The sequence below is a fragment of the Ictalurus punctatus genome, chromosome 1, assembly GCF_001660625.3.
Source record: "Ictalurus punctatus breed USDA103 chromosome 1, Coco_2.0, whole genome shotgun sequence".
In the NCBI taxonomy this organism is placed as follows: Eukaryota; Metazoa; Chordata; class Actinopteri; order Siluriformes; family Ictaluridae; genus Ictalurus; species Ictalurus punctatus.
Window position 1 is genome coordinate 36,857,290 of NC_030416.2, and position 16,778 is coordinate 36,874,067.

Below are 16,778 nucleotides of genomic sequence, written 5' to 3' on the forward strand. Positions count from 1 at the left end.
TAGGAAGATGTTGGATGTTTGGAAATATTTCACGGTTTCTACGAGCTACATTAGATGAGTTATATTGAAAATGCACTGCAGTAAACATCGGACACTAGAATATGTTGGATAATTGTCTATATTTAGAGGTGTGTATTAATTTCAGTCGCCATCAGCTATAATACAGAATGTCCCAGAAGTCTCCATACACAGGGACTATGTTTGCCAGCAGCACGTCGGCTGTGCCTTCGTCAGCAGATGCTCCTGGACGTCCACTTCTTCTCGGTCCGTTAATACGTTTGTCGACAGTGTCACGTGTGTGATGCGGTCGCCGTGTTTCTTGTCAAAGTCCATCGCAACCTCGCAGCAGCTTCCCGATCCGGCCGTGAGAACTTGAGATTTCAGTTACGTTCTTCTTTTATCAAAGGCGTTCTTAAAGGCTATCTGTATAATTTAAACTAAATATGAAACATTTTGCTAAAAGGTGTTCATGCTCCCTGTGTATGGAGACTTTTGGGCCACCCTGTATACATCTCTGTAGGAAACGTGGATTAATTCCTAGTCTAGACTCCTGAGATCGTGTGTTTCTCTTCCCTCAGCCGTGACCAGGCCCTATTACGACTTCCTGCTGCGGCAGAAACACCCGACGCTCCCTACCAGCCTCCCGCAGCAGCAGGTCTTCATGCTGGCCGAGCCCAAACGCAAGAGCTCCAACTTCTGGCACAACATCGGCCGACTGACGCCTTTCAAAAAGTGAACGAGTGCAAGAGAGAGAGAGAGAGAGAGAGAGAGAGAGAGAGAGAGAGAGGAGCTCTCAGCTTGTGCCTGAACTTTACCCTTCTATCCTCCTTTAATTATTATTATTATTATTATTATTATTATTATTATTATTATTATTATTATTATTATTGTTGTTGTTGTTTTTTTATTCCATCGCCGTGGTTGTACAGACCGCTCCACAGATTTATTGTAACCGTGTTTGATTTTTGGAGAAAGCACTTTATTAAGGTGGTTGCAGTCAGGCTTGGTGACTGGCTCCCTGGGACTGTGTCAATATTTGTTTTTGGGGGGGTTTTTTTTTTGGGAGTCGTTTATTTCCTGGAGCTCTGATTAGCCCCTGTACACACTAATATCACTAACTTGGTGGTGTTTTTTTTTTCTTTTTTTCTCCATGTCAGCAGATGCCAATTGTACACAGTGCCAGATGAGTTTGCTTTTCATATTTAAGTTTGTTCCTTGTCACCTGAAAAAGTAAATAAGAGTTATTACAGTTACTTCCTCATGAGTTTATGTATGGGCTGATGTTTAATGTTGGTTGTTGTTGATCAAACGTGGCGTATTACGTTTATTCACACGTCTCTTGGCAGACAGTTTTATCTGCAGCAGAGTGTTGAAGGTCACGGCAATGTCACTCTGGAATACGTCACCATGTTTGTTTATTTTTCCCCTAGCAACACACAACTGCTGCTTTCTCACTGGAATAACGAAAATACAGCACCCCCCCACAACCGAGCACCACAATCACTTTATATTAAAATGTAAAAGTGTTTGAGGGTGCTGGCTTCTAAGTGTAACTATAGTCACCTTGCGATATTCAAGGCTCTCACTTTAGGCAGCTTTCTGCGAGCTAGCCCATATGTTTAGCTAATATACTTCACTCACAGCTCCTCATTTAGGTGGCATTTTCCCGGTTCGTTTTAAATGCTCCACGATGGTGGAAAAACACCATATTAGAATCGTGGGATTTGAACCAGCACCATTCTGGTCACTAATGGAGAGGTGTAGCTGATGATCTACTGCCGCCCATGGATGGACGGGGAAGATGATGACTTCATTTTCAGCTACTTTCATTACATGCTGTTTCTATGAACAGAACCCATAATCCTCATGTTAAACAGGTCATGTTCACAGTGTAATACTGAGATGAGAATGAGATACTAAAGTACAGTTATAAATTCAAAACATGAGGGAACAACATAATTAAGGGGTGGCCATGACGTGGTAAATGGTGGGAATGAGATATTTAAGGAGCGGTAATGTCTTGGTAACATGAGTCAATGAGATAATTAAGGAATGGCCACAACTTAGTCACTGGAGAGAATGAGATAATGAAGGAGTGGCCACAAAATGGTGACTGTAGAGAATGAGATAATGAAGGATTGACTACAACTTAGTCATTGGAGAGAATGAGATAATTAAGGATTGGCCACAACTTAGTCAATAGAGAGACTGAGATAATGAAGGAGCAGCTACAACTTAGTCACTGGAGAGAATGAGATAATGAAGGATTGACTACAACTTAGTCACTGGAGAGAATGAGATAATTAAGGAGTGGCCATGATTTAGTAATGCAAGAGAATGAGATAATTAAAGCGTGGCCATAAAGGCACATCTTAATACACACTCTCCACGCCACTAGGGGCACTGTGCAATCATCACTCCTTAGTTGTCTTGTTCTCATGCGATAATACGTCACGGCCAGCTGTTAACCTGACCTGACTCAGATTAAACTGGACAGCTGTGCCAACTCACATTTTAGCTTTTAAACAAGAAACAAGCAAACACAAGACCCGGGCTCAAAAAAAGACGATTTATTTCCAGTGTTTTTAACCTTCTCTCTCTTCGTTTTAGCATTTTGGTCATCACACATGCATCTGTTTGTCATGCACACATACTTTCTCAGACCCAGACATTACCATCTGAATACATCAACATGTGCATGTAAAAATATATATATATATATATATATATATATATATATATATATATATATATATATATATAATGGACCAGTAACAGAATGAAAGATGAGTTAAGACTGGAAGCACTGGTTTGCAGTCACATCGTTTCCTACAAAACTCTAGATCGCAGAGTTGGTGATTAAAAAAAACCTTGCAATATTCGACAAGAGCAACAGTTCATTAAAAGAAAAAAAAAAAGGTTCCTGTTCCAGAGATTAGCTTTACGAGGCACTTCATTACAGACAGACATGACTTTGTGTGACTTTAATGCTTAGAACTTCCTGTATTACCAGTATAAAGGCTCTGACTTTTTTATATTCCTATAAATAGAAATATAAATTGACTTCATTCTCACTTTTTCGCTTTGTGATGCTGGCTGCTTCATTGCACTGTAAAAAACAACAACAACAACAACAACAACCACAACAAAAACCTGCTTCCTACAGCACACGGCACAGAAAACAAGTCCTGACGTGGACTTCCTTCAGAATAATATAAAAAAAATAATCTAAAGTACAGGAAAAAAACTGGATATTTTAGGACTTTTTTTTTTTTTCCACATAAATGTTTGTCCTTTAAACACTCACACTATTGTAATCTAGTTTAGTGTCTGTCCCATCACACTACGTTCACACTAGCAAGCGACATCCTGACGAGTGAGATTTGAACTGTCCTGTCCTACATGACCTCTCGTTAAGAGGTGGTTAAGAGACATTAACACGCTAAAAAGGAAATCGCGGAAGTTGTTGGCGCCCCCTGGAGAGCATGTCCATTTAGCTCGCTTTGCTAATCTAACCTGCTAAGGAAGCTAGCATGTAACATGACGGTAAATCAAAACACTGAGGATTTAAATGGTGTTTAACTCGTCAGATGTAGAAGCTATGTATAGCTGAGAACATTTCTCATCAGGACTTAAAAAAATGTCAAATAAAAAACACCCACAAGCGACAAACAAACATGCTACACAAGCACTAGCTAGTGCGAACGTAGCGTTAGTGTCACCATATTTTAGTGCGGTATTGTCTCCTTCTGTAGTCCTTACCCTTACCAAAATGCTCTAATTTACTCTGCACACGCTGGAGGGCTAAAACATGACTGATAATCAAGAAATCTAGTGGTAAGATAGCAACGTCGGTTGAATCGTATGCTCTTTTTATCTTCTAATGCTGAAGATCAACAGGAAAACTTCATATTACTGGGCTTTCAAGAGAAGACCTTGACCACGACGTCCTTTCCAGTAATGTCTTCTAACAATTCAGCAAAAACAAAAACAAAACAAAAACAAATGTAAACCATTTCACCTTCACCACAAATGTAGTCGATCGACCAAGATGTGCTGTGAGACGTTTGCATCTTTAGTTTTTCGCACTGGAGTGCCATGGGAAACGTCGTCTATCTATCTCCCCCAAAATACCTCCTCCACTCTGCATCTACAGACGTTCTGATGTGGCTCAGTGGCGTTACAGGTAATTATAAACATGTACTCAACTTCAGCATGTAGCTGGACACTGGAATAGTACGGGGGCCGCCATCTTGGACAACCGGAAATTTTTCTTAAGTACTGTTCAGACGGGATTACATGTCCCTGTTCAGTATGTCTAATAGAGGACGTCTGTAGTAATCCACACGGGACTGATTGTTCTGTCCTTCATTATAAGTGCTTATTGTTGCATTTGATCACTAACAGGTCACATGACCGTAACGTACGCATGCTGTACCCATGCTAGGAACTTGGTAGCTTACCTAAACGCCCCCCGGAAACGTCGCTTCTCGTATATAGACGTGTCTATATATTAGTTTTATTTTGGTTTCAGTTGGAGAAAAGGGCTAGCGCTTACTAGAGTGACTTTATACTAAAGAAAAACGTGCAAAACCTCTTTTCCCACAGGATATAACGCACTCTTTACCAACATTTCAGTTCAGACACGATTCAGTTATGCTCGTTTTATAGAAGGTAAAATACGGCTAAATCTGTACAGGCACTTGGAGTCACAGTCTGTAAAATAATGACTTTATCACGTGGGGATTTATGAGAGATTTCTCTTACTCGTTAGCAACGACGTGAAAAAATGACGAAAAGATGCAAAAGTCTGATCCCAAACGTGTCTTGGCGAATCCACTACAAGAGGGAACATTTAGCCACTTTGATCCATAAAATTGAGATTACGATTCAAATCTGATACATTTAACTCCAGTTAGTCCTCTTATGAGCCTGTACACATATAGATATATACAATTTATATTTATATATATATATATTTATATTTATATATATATATATATACTTTGTTAAAAAGAGGTGAAGGGATTAAAAGGATAAAAAATATTGTGCAGTACCTCTATGAACATTAATTCATTCATTCACTTTCATTTGTTTCACACACACACACACACACACACACACACACAAACATATGCAGACATTTTTTACAGACATTGGTAGAACTGCGAGCGCACAACTTGAGCCCCGGAAAGTTTATGTGGGTGAGCATCGGCGCCCGAGTTCAAGTTGGCTTTGCCTTTGCACTTTGGTTCCCCCCCGTTCAACTGATCCAGACTGGATTGGCGACTTAGCGTAGAAGCAGGACAACTCGAACCTTCATCGGTCCCCGTCACGACCTTTGACCCCTGTGAACCAGCCCGCAAAGACCCAGGATGCCAACGCTCGCGGGTGATCCAGTCCCGAATGGAAATCTCTCTCGAGTTTTGAAGTTTGAGCCGGTCCGCGTCTGAAAGCTCCGCCCCCTTCTCGGTACCACCCTGTTCACGCCAGTCGTTAATGACCGCGAGTTCGGCAAAGTCCCGCTGCCCACCCAGAGTGTGTCTCCGACGGACTCTTTTCTCTTTCTTTCTGCTGTTTTTCTGCCCTCCGATACCAAACATATCGTCTGCGGATGAGCGGAAGTGGGACTTCAACCTCTCGGTGATACTCAGGCGCTTTGTTGGCTCTGCCTGGCTGTGGGAGGAGGAAGAGGCGGAGCTGATGCTTCCCACCGAACGGCCTTTTTTCACCGCTTCCAGAACGCGAGACAGACGGCTCGGTTCGCTCCGGCTCATCCTCTCGCTCTCTCGCCCGGCTCCGACTTCTAACGACGATTCGCTGTCCGTCTTCTGGTGCAAGGACCGCCTCTTGGACGTGTTGAACGCCGTCAGCTTTTGCGAAGCCAGGATGTAGCGGTTTAAAGGTTTTTGAACGTTAGTACACTCTGACTTTCTAGGGACGATCTCGGATGGGGTAACAGGAGTCGTCGTGCCTCTGAGAAAAACAGGAAACTCCGTCTCACTGTCCGTCTCCACGTGTCGTCCCTCGCTGATCAGCTCGCTGCGCTCGTCGTCGGCCTCGTCTCCGCCCCGGCTCTGCAAATCCGCACTGAGCACGCTCGATTCCGCCCCCGTCAGGAAAGTCATGGAGGAGGTGGTCGAGTAATCCGAAGTGATAGAGCTCACTTCTGCCGTGGCTGATCCTCCGACAGACCCGGTTGGAGGTAGATCTGTGGCAGATGGCAATACTATGTCCCAAATTCTCAACCGATTCCTGGATCTGCATGTTCCTGGGTTCGTGGCGCCAAGGTCTTCCACCTGAGAAGGTGGTTCGGATGTGGAGCTTTTGGAAGGGGCTGGATTTCGGAGGCGGAGACTGGGCAGTGTAGAGTATTTTTGGGATTCAGAGATCTTAGAGGGAGACGGTTTCTTCAAGAAGAAGGAGTTCCTGTGCTCTTTGCGCCCCTTGGGTGTTTTTTCAGGTTCATTCCCATCATGTGAGTCTCCTGATAAATCCGGCTCTATCTGTTTCGGGTTCTGCAGCTCACTCTCGATAAAAACAGCATCCAGGTCATCATCGGAGCTGCTAGCATGCAGCTTCTCTTTGGGCTTCTTGCGTTTGCGGTTAGCTGCAGCAAAGATGGAGGAGACCAGTTCGCGGCTGTACTGGTCTTTCCCCGACCCCCATGAACCCTGAGAGAGGTGGAGAGAGAGAGAGCAAGGAGAAGAAGGAGAAACAAATATATGAGGAAAGACTGATGATTAAGAACAAGATGAGAAAGCACCAACAGCATTGAGAGCAGCATTAAGAGCAGGAAGTCAAAGATCTAACCGCTGTGGCCATTGCAACACCACTCCACCTGCTCCTCTGTAATCAGCTCAAATAAAAGAAAGACAGAGTCAAAAGAGAAAAGTCTCAGTGAAAAGTGCCAGAGCTCATAAAGCACACCAGCAACACTAGCAGTGACACCATCGATTCACCGTTATCCGTGTTTACATGCAGCGCAATAATCCGTTCATAATCCGCACGAGAGCTCAATTGGAATAAAAAAAAAAACGCCGGAGTCCAATCCGAATGAAATTTCTGTCCAATTGAACAAGGAGGGTCAATATCATTTTAATAATCCATTAAATATCAGTGTAATAGTCGTGTACACCTTCAGGTCTGATTACTCTGACTAGTGGAAAATGGTCCAACTGTCCTGAAACATCTGAATCGGTTCCAAATCATCGTGAGGCATAAAACTAACACGCTGAAGTTCAGCATCTAATATTGTAAAAATAAAAGGGTGAAAACTCTGATCAAACTTTTATTTCTCGTGTTATTCCGAAACGGGGTTTGGTAACATTAGTAGATGAGTACAGGAATTCTGTATCTGCTTTAGCAGTGGGTAATGTGCGCATTTTATGGTATTGTCAACATCGAGAGCCTTTGTTTCAGAATGTGGGACAAATATGAAATGCTGAACAACTTTACTGTGCTCACAATCTCTACTTCTCCCTACTTCTCTCTACTTCTCCCAACTTCTCTCTACTTCTCCCTACTTCTCTCTACTTCTCCCAACTTCTCCCAACTTCTCTCTACTTCTCCCTACTTCTCTCTACTTCTCCCTACTTCTCCCTACTTCTCTCTACTTCTCCCTACTTCTCTCTACTTCTCTCTACTTCTCTCTACTTCTCCCAACTTCTCTCTACTTCTCCCAACTTCTCTCAACTTCTCCCAACTTCTCTCTACTTCTCCCTACTTCTCCCTACTTCTCCCAACTTCTCTCTGCTTCTCCCTACTTCTCCCAACTTCTCCCTACTTCTCCCTACTTCTCTCTACTTCTCCCTACTTCTCCCTACTTCTCCCAACTTCTCTCTGCTTCTCCCTACTTCTCTCTACTTCTCCCTACTTCTCCCTACTTCTCCCAACTTCTCTCTACTTCTCCCTACTTCTCTCTACTTCTCCCAACTTATCTCTACTTCTCCCTACTTCTCTCTACTTCTCTCTACTTCTCCCTACTTCTCCCTACTTCTCTCTACTTCTCCCTACTTCTCCCTACTTCTCCCAACTTCTCTCTACTTCTCCCTACTTCTCTCTACTTCTCCCAACTTATCTCTACTTCTCCCTACTTCTCTCTACTTCTCTCTACTTCTCCCTACTTCTCCCTACTTCTGTCTACTTCTCCCTACTTCTCCCTACTTCTCTCTACTTCTCCCTACTTCTCCCTACTTCTCTCTACTTCTCCCAACTTCTCTCTACTTCTCTCAACTTCTCCCTACTTCTCCCTACTTCTCCCAACTTCTCTCAACTTCTCCCTACTTCTCCCAACTTCTCCCAACTTCTCTCTACTTCTCCCTACTTCTCCCTACTTCTCTCTACTTCTCCCAACTTCTCTCTACTTCTCTCAACTTCTCCCTACTTCTCCCTACTTCTCCCAACTTCTCTCTACTTCTCTCAACTTCTCCCTACTTCTCCCTACTTCTCCCTACTTCTCTCTACTTCTCCCTACTTCTCTCTACTTCTCCCTACTTCTCTCTACTTCTCCCAACTTCTCTCCGCTTCTCCCAACTTCTCCCTACTTCTCCCAACTTCTCTCTACTTCTCCCAACTTCTCTCCGCTTCTCCCAACTTCTCTCTACTTCTCCCAACTTCTCTCTACTTCTCCCAACTTCTCCCTACTTCTCCCAACTTCTCTCTACTTCTCCCAACTTCACTCTACTTCTCCCTACTTCACTCTACTTCTTCCTACTTCTCCCAACTTCTCTCTACTTCTCTCTACTTCTCCCTGCTTCTCTCCGCTTCTCTCTACTTCTCTCTGCTCCTCCTGTTTCTCCCTGTTTCTCTCCGCTTCTCTCTGTTTCTCTCTGCTCCTCCTGTTTCTCCCTGTTTCTCTCTGTTTCTCTCTGTTTCTCTCTGCTCCTCCTGTTTCTCCCTGTTTCTCTCTGTTTCTCGCTGTTTCTCTCTGTTTCTCTCTGCTCCTCCTGTTTCTCTCTGTTTCTCTCTGCTCCTCCTGTTTCTCTCTGTTTCTCTCTGCTCCTCCTGTTTCTCTCTGCTCCTCCTGTTTCTCTCTGTTTCTCTCTGCTCCTCCTGTTTCTCCCTGTTTCTCTCTGTTTCTCTCTGTTTCTCTCTGCTTCTCTCTGCCTCTGAGGTGGAAATCATTTAAAAATGCGTTACGCGTTATCAGCCTTCACGTCACGTGCATATCAACACAAACTGCCTACACACTGGCCGGTTTATTAGAAATCTACAGCTGGAATGAATTCATTCGGATTGGTGGAAAGCTCTGCATGTAAACACAGCCACCGAAAGCCGGATGGAGTTCAGCACAGTATAATCATGTATGACATGGATGCGTCGCATCGGTCGACAGCAGCAGGCAGTCGTGACTTTTAGCAAGCGTGACGTGTGCAGAAAGCAGGTCTCGGTGGGTTCTGATCCGTCTGTCGGAGCTGCTCGTGTTTAACTCGAGAGGGAATTTGGGTATTTTTTAGTGAACTGTGTTCAAGAAAGAGTTCGAAATCGGACTCGCACTCACCTTCGATTTGGCCGAATCACTAGTGGGTGAATCTGTGAAGGAAGAAACAGAGAGAGTGCGTAAGGAAATAAATAAAATCAATGAGCTGACTCAGTCCAAAAACAATAATGAGACAATACTGAGGCAGGACAGGGAGCATAGCACACTGTGTAAGACGAGATAAAGGGTGAGAGAGGGGGGAAATGGATCGAGCGCATGCAGATGAATAGAGATGAATCATTACTACACAACTAATAGTCTAGTGGGTGGAGCTAGCTGGACCTGATCCAACTCCTCCCCTAACCCCTAAACCTTAACCCATGAGATGCTGTAGAACAGAACAAACACACTTATCCAGCATGAAATACAATGAGTTTTCTCAACCCCCAGACTCCGCCCAAGTAGTCGGAGCTGGATCAGGTCTGACTCCACCCCCTGGACTTTTAGTTTGACTCCGCCCAGGTAATATGAGCTAGATCAGTTCTGACTCCACCCCCTGGACTTTTGGTTTGACTCTGCCCAGGTAGGAGGAGCAGGAACAGGTCTGACTCCACCCCTGGACTTTTGGTTTGACTCCGCCCAGGTAGTACGAGTTAGATCAGGTCTGACTCCACCCCCTGGACTTTTGGTTCTGCAGTGAAGGGCTCATGAATGAGTGAGCAGCACAGTGTGTTACGCTCAGGTCCATGTCCTCCAGTAGGGGGCGAACTTTCCCCGCTCTCACAACTAATGAATAAACAAACGTGTGAATGTAAAAGGTTTTTCATGATTAAGCCAGGAAGCCAACATCAAAGCAGTGAAGGTTAGTTTTGATAAGTCATCATGGTATTGATTGTTGCTGTGGAGACACGACAAGAAGGGCCATGCAAGTGGGATGTGGCAGTTCTGGTGTTTGAGGCAGCGTGCACTTTACCATAATTATTAGAAAATTACCAAAACCACTAAGTACAAAGAGAAAACGAATAAAGAGTGAAGAAGGAATCTGGGGTAAGTGTTGACCACACTGTTCCTTACAGAGAAAATAATAAGAAATAAAACATACAAAGAAAATAATACTCCAAGTTATAAGGATCAAAATAACACCCAACGTAGAGTTTATCCTCTACTGGGCCGGTTCCTCAGGGTGTTCCTCAGGGTGTTCCTCAGGGTTCTGCACCTTCTCACAATCTGTTTCCCTTCACTCATAATATCCTCAGCTTTCACTGTTGTGTGGAGATTTAGATAAGCACTATGTGTAATCTTATTTAAGGAGAAAAAAAAACATTTCAGGACATACTGTTTTAGTAAAATAATCAACGACAGGTTGGTGTGATGAAGCAGAGCCCCTGTTACCAGGACAAAGTTGATTATTTTCCAATCTTGACGTGTTTTATTCCTCTTAGACAATAGCAATTTTCCAACATTAATTCAAGTATGACACGTCGTACTTTTTACCCGTTTATAGTTACATTTAATGAAGTGGAAGTTCCTGGTCTCGGCTATGTTATAGCAGCTACAAACAGGCGTTCCTTCAGCAGCCTGAAATTTCACATCTGTAGCTTTAATACCCGTAAACACTACTACTGGGGAGGTGACAACAGAAGAGAACACGAGCAAAAGAGAATAAGAAGAAGGCTATATTTTGATGGAGTGCAGGAGGTGGTGTCATGACAACAGTAGCATGGCAACAACAGGGATGACTATGGAACCAACCAAGAGGAGAAGTGACGGGGGGGAGGGGTCAGAGAGGGGCTAGCTACGGAGAAAAGACAACACTAAGAAAAAACAAAAACGAAAAGATAACTAAAGAATTGATCATTTTCTCAAACTCTACTTCCAAGTGGAGTTTCTTCATCGGGAGCCGAGCCCCCCCTGCACACCCCTTTATTTGTGGTGACAGATGGTATGAGCAAGCGAGGTTCAGGAGCAGAGGAGCATTACCGTGCCGTGACTCCATTGGGTCAGCATTCAGAGAAACAGAGACAGAGAGAGAGAGAGAGAGAGAGAAAGAAAACAAGAAAAGGGGACAAGAGAAAGGCATTCCCCTGGCTCTCGATTTTTGCTGCCCCTGTTTCTTTCATCGCTTTTTTCCCCCCCTTTCACAGGAAGCGAGGGTTCCTGCAGATTAGGCAGCTACAGTGCGGGCAACAGTCCTCTTTCTTCCTACAGCTCCATCTGTCCATCACGGACATTAGCGAGTCCATCAGTGACATCACCGCGTGATAGACTCCTCCCACTTGGCCTGTGTCAAGATCAGGATTGTGTGAAATGCTGCAAATGGCCTTAGGAGACGCGACACGGCCGGGCTACGGACAGAGGGATCAGACATTTGGCAAGCACGCTCTTTGAGTATTCGGATGTTTGTTTGGTTTTGTTTTGTTTTTGGCACTTGTAAAGAAAGATCATGCCATGTTAGCGTGAGAAAGCTCAGTGGAGAGAGCGAGTGTGGAAAAGAGCGAGGATTAATCAGATTACTGGTGACAGAGAATCCGAATAAGGCATAAATACAAACTCGGACAGGCAAAATAGCAGAGAAACAACAGTGAGTGCAGTTTGTTCACAGTTATGTATAAAGCTGCAGTATGGAACTTTTTATTTTTTAAAAATTAGCATTAGCAATTAGCAATGCTTTAAAATCATTCTTGCTCTGCTGGTTTAGTCAGAGCTGTGTGGTCAGATGTCATACTTTATCACTGATTGATGCCACAAACACTATGTCGATGCGACTGAAACGTGCACATGCTCACCTCTAGCACACCTAGGCATCGCTAGCTTCTGACACAGACGTTATTGCTAAGTGTACACAGCTTGGATCAGATCTGTTGTTACATCCCAGATTAATCCACAGCACAGTATATATATATATATATATATATATATATATATATATATATATATATATATATATATATATATATATTTATATAGGAAGGTCAAGGTTCTTGCTATACCACATACGCACCAGGGGGCGCCAGAGTTCCACACTGCTGCTTTAATGAAATGGTGAGGCAAGCCGGTGTATTCTCTGCACACAGGCTACACTACGCTACACTCAGAACTCTAATGTCTGCAGAAACAGTGTATCTGACAGTGTGAGAGGGTGTAACACTGAGACTCCGCCTCCTACAGGCTGTGGACCAATGGGACACGTTACCTGACACTTCTCCCGGAGAGACGCCGGTGCGGCCGATGTTGGTGAGCAAGTGGTCAATGTTGGGAATGGGCTGCGTCTCCACTGCACACTCTGTCTGGACCACCGTCTGCATGGGAAGAGGGATGGAGTGTGAAAAATGATAATCTGTCCTGTCCATCCATCCATCATTCTGTTCCTCTCTATGTCTGGCCATCTGTCTGTCTCTGTCTATCCATCCATCAATCCATCATTCTATCTATCCGTCTCTGTGTCTAGCTATCTGTCTGTCTGTCTGTCTGTCCGTCCGTCCGTCATTCTGTCTGTGTCTAGCTGTCTGTCCATACATCCATCATTCTGTCTCTGTGTCTAGCTATTGGTCTGCTGTCTGTCCATCCATCCGTCTGTCTCACTCTGTCAGTTCATCCAACGTTTTGTCTGTCTGTCTTTCAGTCCGTCTTTCTGTCCGTCCGTCCTTCAGTCCGTCCTTCAGTCAGTCAGTCCGTCAGCCCGCCTGCCTATCTAAAGGTTTGTAGGTTCTACACACCTCCGGTTCCTCTTCTCCCTCATCAGTGAAGAACCAGTCGTACTGTAAAAGACAAGAACAGCTGGTTACAGTACACGTGAGTTAAAACTTGAGTGTGTGTGTGTGTGTGTGTCTGTGTGTGTGTGTGTGTCTGTGTGTGTGTGAGTGTATGTGTGTGTGTGTGTATGTATGTGTGTGTGTATGTATGTGTGTGTGTGTGTATGTGTGTGTATGTGTGTGTGTGTGCGTGTATGCATGTGTGTGCGTATATGTGTGTGTGTGTGTATGCATGTGTGTGTATGTGTGTGTGTGTATCTTACATGTTGAATGAGTGTCTCCACAATCTTGTACTGATCAGGCATGTGTGTGACCATGTGTGTCATGTTGTCTTCAGACGTCCGCACCAGCGTGGGACCGAACACGATGGCCAGGTTCCGTGGCTCCATCTGACAGACACACACACACACACACACACACCATAAACATACAAATGTAATATATATATATATATATATATATATATATATATATATATATATATATATATATATATATATATATATTATAATACATAAATATATTATAAATATGCAATATATATATATATGATCAAAGGAAGTGTGAGATGACGTGTACCTTGTTCTTCTCAGAGTTTTCAGCCACAGTTTTCAGGTGAGCTGAGAGGAACTTCAGCGTCTCGTAGTGATGATCCGGCAACTCGTGAAGCTGGAACACCGCGAAACAAAACCGCACTGACTATGACCGAGTGTATATCTATCACCTGTCTGATATTCAACACACAGCTCTAACACACACCAACAACACTCAGCGGAGAACCCGTGGATGTTCAGAAATGTTTTTAACGGTTACGTTTCCCACAACTCAATACACGCTGATTTTACACAAACGTACCTGAAGCCCGGTGAATAATACTGAATAATTCCATTTCAATACTGAAATAATCAAATTCAGAAGGAGGGCGTGGACTCACCAGCCTCTTCAGTACTTTTAGCCTCTCCACTGGATCCTCTGTTCTGTTCGCATCAATGAAGTCTCCATATTTCTCTACCGAGCACACACACACACACACACACACACACATGTCAGTCACATTCATAATGTAGTGCGTTAATAGACTGTTATAAGACTCAGTGTGTGTGTGGGGTGATGAGTTGGGATTCTTACCGTTGGTGAAGAGAGGATCAGGAAGCTTCCGGAAGAACGATTTTAATAAACTGCTGATCACATTGAGGTCCTTCCATTTCTGTGAAGCGACACAGGAGGTGAAATAAATGAATAAACAATACAGACTGAAAAAGGAATTATCATTAATTCCTAGCGCCCGAGGCTTGTTTTCGTCAGTGTTCGTTCTTCTTCTTCCACTCGAGTCTACGGAAGCCCATACGACCGCTTGTGGGAAAGTTATGAAATTTGGCAGTGAGATAGAGGACAGTCTCGACATTAGCATGGAGTCTGTATGTCAAACCCTCTAGCGCCACCAACAGCTCAAAGTTGCACTCACGTTGATGCTAATAACGATCAAACCGTAAGAAACAAGATTCTATTTTCCTCTGATTGATGGCTCAAGACGATTCGACTGCATCCGTCCACATGACGTCCATTGACGACCTACTTTTTCAAACTCCTCCTAGTTCATCCCATTTTCACCAAAGCTGAATCAGATCATCTTCAGACCGTGCTGGCAAAAAGTTATCAAAAGCTTTCCGATCGACCCAACTGTTCCCCTATGGCACATCAGCGAATTCGACGAAGAGTGTCGGCCATTTTGAATTTTGTATTAAAATGCTCCATTTTCCAAACACGTTGGCGTATCGTTATGAAACTTAAGAAGTTTCGAGACAGCACCACCTTGTGGTCAAAAATTATAATGAAATTTAAAAATGTGCTAATAGTGTTGGAATAATTTTGCATATTGTAATGGAAGTGGTCTTGACAGGTTCCGTGAGCCATGCCGAGAACAATGGGACCGATTATGCCATAGTCGATCGAACTTACGGTCCGCCATTTTGAATTTTGTTGAAAACCAACTTTTTAACTCCTCCTAGACCGTTGGCCTGATTTTCACTAAATTCGATTCGGATCATCTTCAGACCATGCCAGTCAAAACTTATCCAAATCTTTTTAATAGACCAAACCATTCTCATTAAATACATCAACAAATATGAATCTGAACTGAATCTGAGGCTGTATCTCTGCAGCACTCTGGCATATTCACACCAAACCGTGTGAGTGGCATTGACGCCCCAGCCTGACCACACATCACCAATTTGGTCAAACATGATAAGCAATTAAATCATTGTGTTTGTGACTTTTCAACCACTTTGCCTAAAATCATATACAAATGTCTAAAAATTTTTATTATTTTTTTTTACAGTTGGTCTTGATGCTCCCTGCCATGCTTGTTTAGCTCCTCATTTAGCCTCTTTGGTGCTTGGCCCCTGCTCGCAGCTATATTTCTTTTTCTTCTTCTTTTATTATTATTATTACTCAAATAATAACACAATGATTTATTACTGGATTTATAATTTGCCTATACAATAAATCAAACACAGCAAACAAACAAATAAACAAATAAATAAGGCTCCCACTGGTGGTAATATGAGTCAATTAATTAACATGAAAATGTATTAAACATCTCAATAATAATAATAATAAGAAGAAGAAGAAGAAGAAGAAGAAGAAGAGGAAGAAGAAGAAGTCACCGTTTATTTGCATTTTATGTGCAATAACTAAAAATGACCACAAATCAGACATTTAATAGGGAGTGAAGAGTTAATGCTAGATTTTATATTATTCTATTATTTATGTTTAAATATTTTAAATATATTTTAATTAAAGCTAATTCTATTTAATAAGATATTATATGAAAAAAAAATCTATTCATCACATCGATGTAAACATTAACATTTCAATTATTTATTAATATGTTCTTTTCTTTAATCTTTTTTTGCACAAAGCATGCAGGTATATAATAATATAAATGACACAGAAAAAAAATATTAGATATTTATCAACACACAATTATACAATTGTTCAATATATTTTAATTTCCGTCCTGTAAATGTTACTATTGTCGTTACACTTTACACTGAACCCCAACTTGCTCCCGATGGTTAGCGCCTTGCATGGCAGCTCTGCTACCACTGGTGTGTGTGTGTGTGTGTGTGTGAATGGGTGAATGAGACACCGTGTAAAGCGCTTTGGATAAAAGCGCTACATAAGAGCAGACCATATAAATATGTCATGTTTGTAATAATGATGTCTCAAGAATAATGGTATTATGAATAATCGTAGGCGTTGATGTGGTGGTGAGACTCACGTCCTCCTGAACGTCGATCTCTCCCACGCCTCTGTTCAGTTCCTCCTGCATGCTGGAGATGGCAGCATTGTTCCCCGGCACTCGGTAAATCCCCGTGTACTCCAGACCCCTCTCCTCTACGAGCTTACAGCACACCTCTACGATCAGGGGTACAAACTAACACACACACACACACACACACACACACACACACACACACACACACACACACACACGCTTTCCAATCAGATCACATGGTCAATAAAACATTAGCTGATTTCATCATTATACCTTAACGGTGTAACATATACATTCCAGCACAGTGAAATTCTTTCTTGGCATG

The 16,778-nt window shown here is 42.9% G+C and overlaps 2 protein-coding genes across 9 annotated transcripts in view; one reads left to right on the top strand and one right to left on the bottom strand.

The window, feature by feature from the left end:
• LOC108267341 (rho guanine nucleotide exchange factor 4) overlaps positions 1-1,264 on the top strand; it is a 133,074-nt gene extending 131,810 nt beyond the window's left edge. For all 6 annotated transcript variants that reach the window (XM_017471406.3, XM_017471621.2, XM_017471545.3 and 3 more), the window contains one exon: positions 579-1,264. In XM_017471406.3, coding sequence (XP_017326895.1) covers positions 579-736 — 158 coding nt within the window. In that variant the 3' untranslated portion in view covers positions 737-1,264. The remainder of the gene's footprint in view (positions 1-578) is intronic.
• A 1,291-nt stretch (positions 1,265-2,555) lies between these two features.
• LOC108267667 (rho GTPase-activating protein 21) overlaps positions 2,556-16,778 on the bottom strand; it is a 104,829-nt gene continuing 90,606 nt past the window's right edge. For all 3 annotated transcript variants that reach the window (XM_053684390.1, XM_053684388.1, XM_053684394.1), the window contains 9 exons: positions 16,457-16,612; positions 14,302-14,380; positions 14,108-14,181; positions 13,753-13,842; positions 13,437-13,562; positions 13,138-13,179; positions 12,615-12,720; positions 9,503-9,534; positions 2,556-6,674 (listed from right to left, as the gene is read on the bottom strand). In XM_053684390.1, coding sequence (XP_053540365.1) covers positions 5,148-6,674; positions 9,503-9,534; positions 12,615-12,720; positions 13,138-13,179; positions 13,437-13,562; positions 13,753-13,842; positions 14,108-14,181; positions 14,302-14,380; positions 16,457-16,612 — 2,232 coding nt within the window. In that variant the 3' untranslated portion in view covers positions 2,556-5,147. The remainder of the gene's footprint in view (positions 6,675-9,502; positions 9,535-12,614; positions 12,721-13,137; positions 13,180-13,436; positions 13,563-13,752; positions 13,843-14,107; positions 14,182-14,301; positions 14,381-16,456; positions 16,613-16,778) is intronic.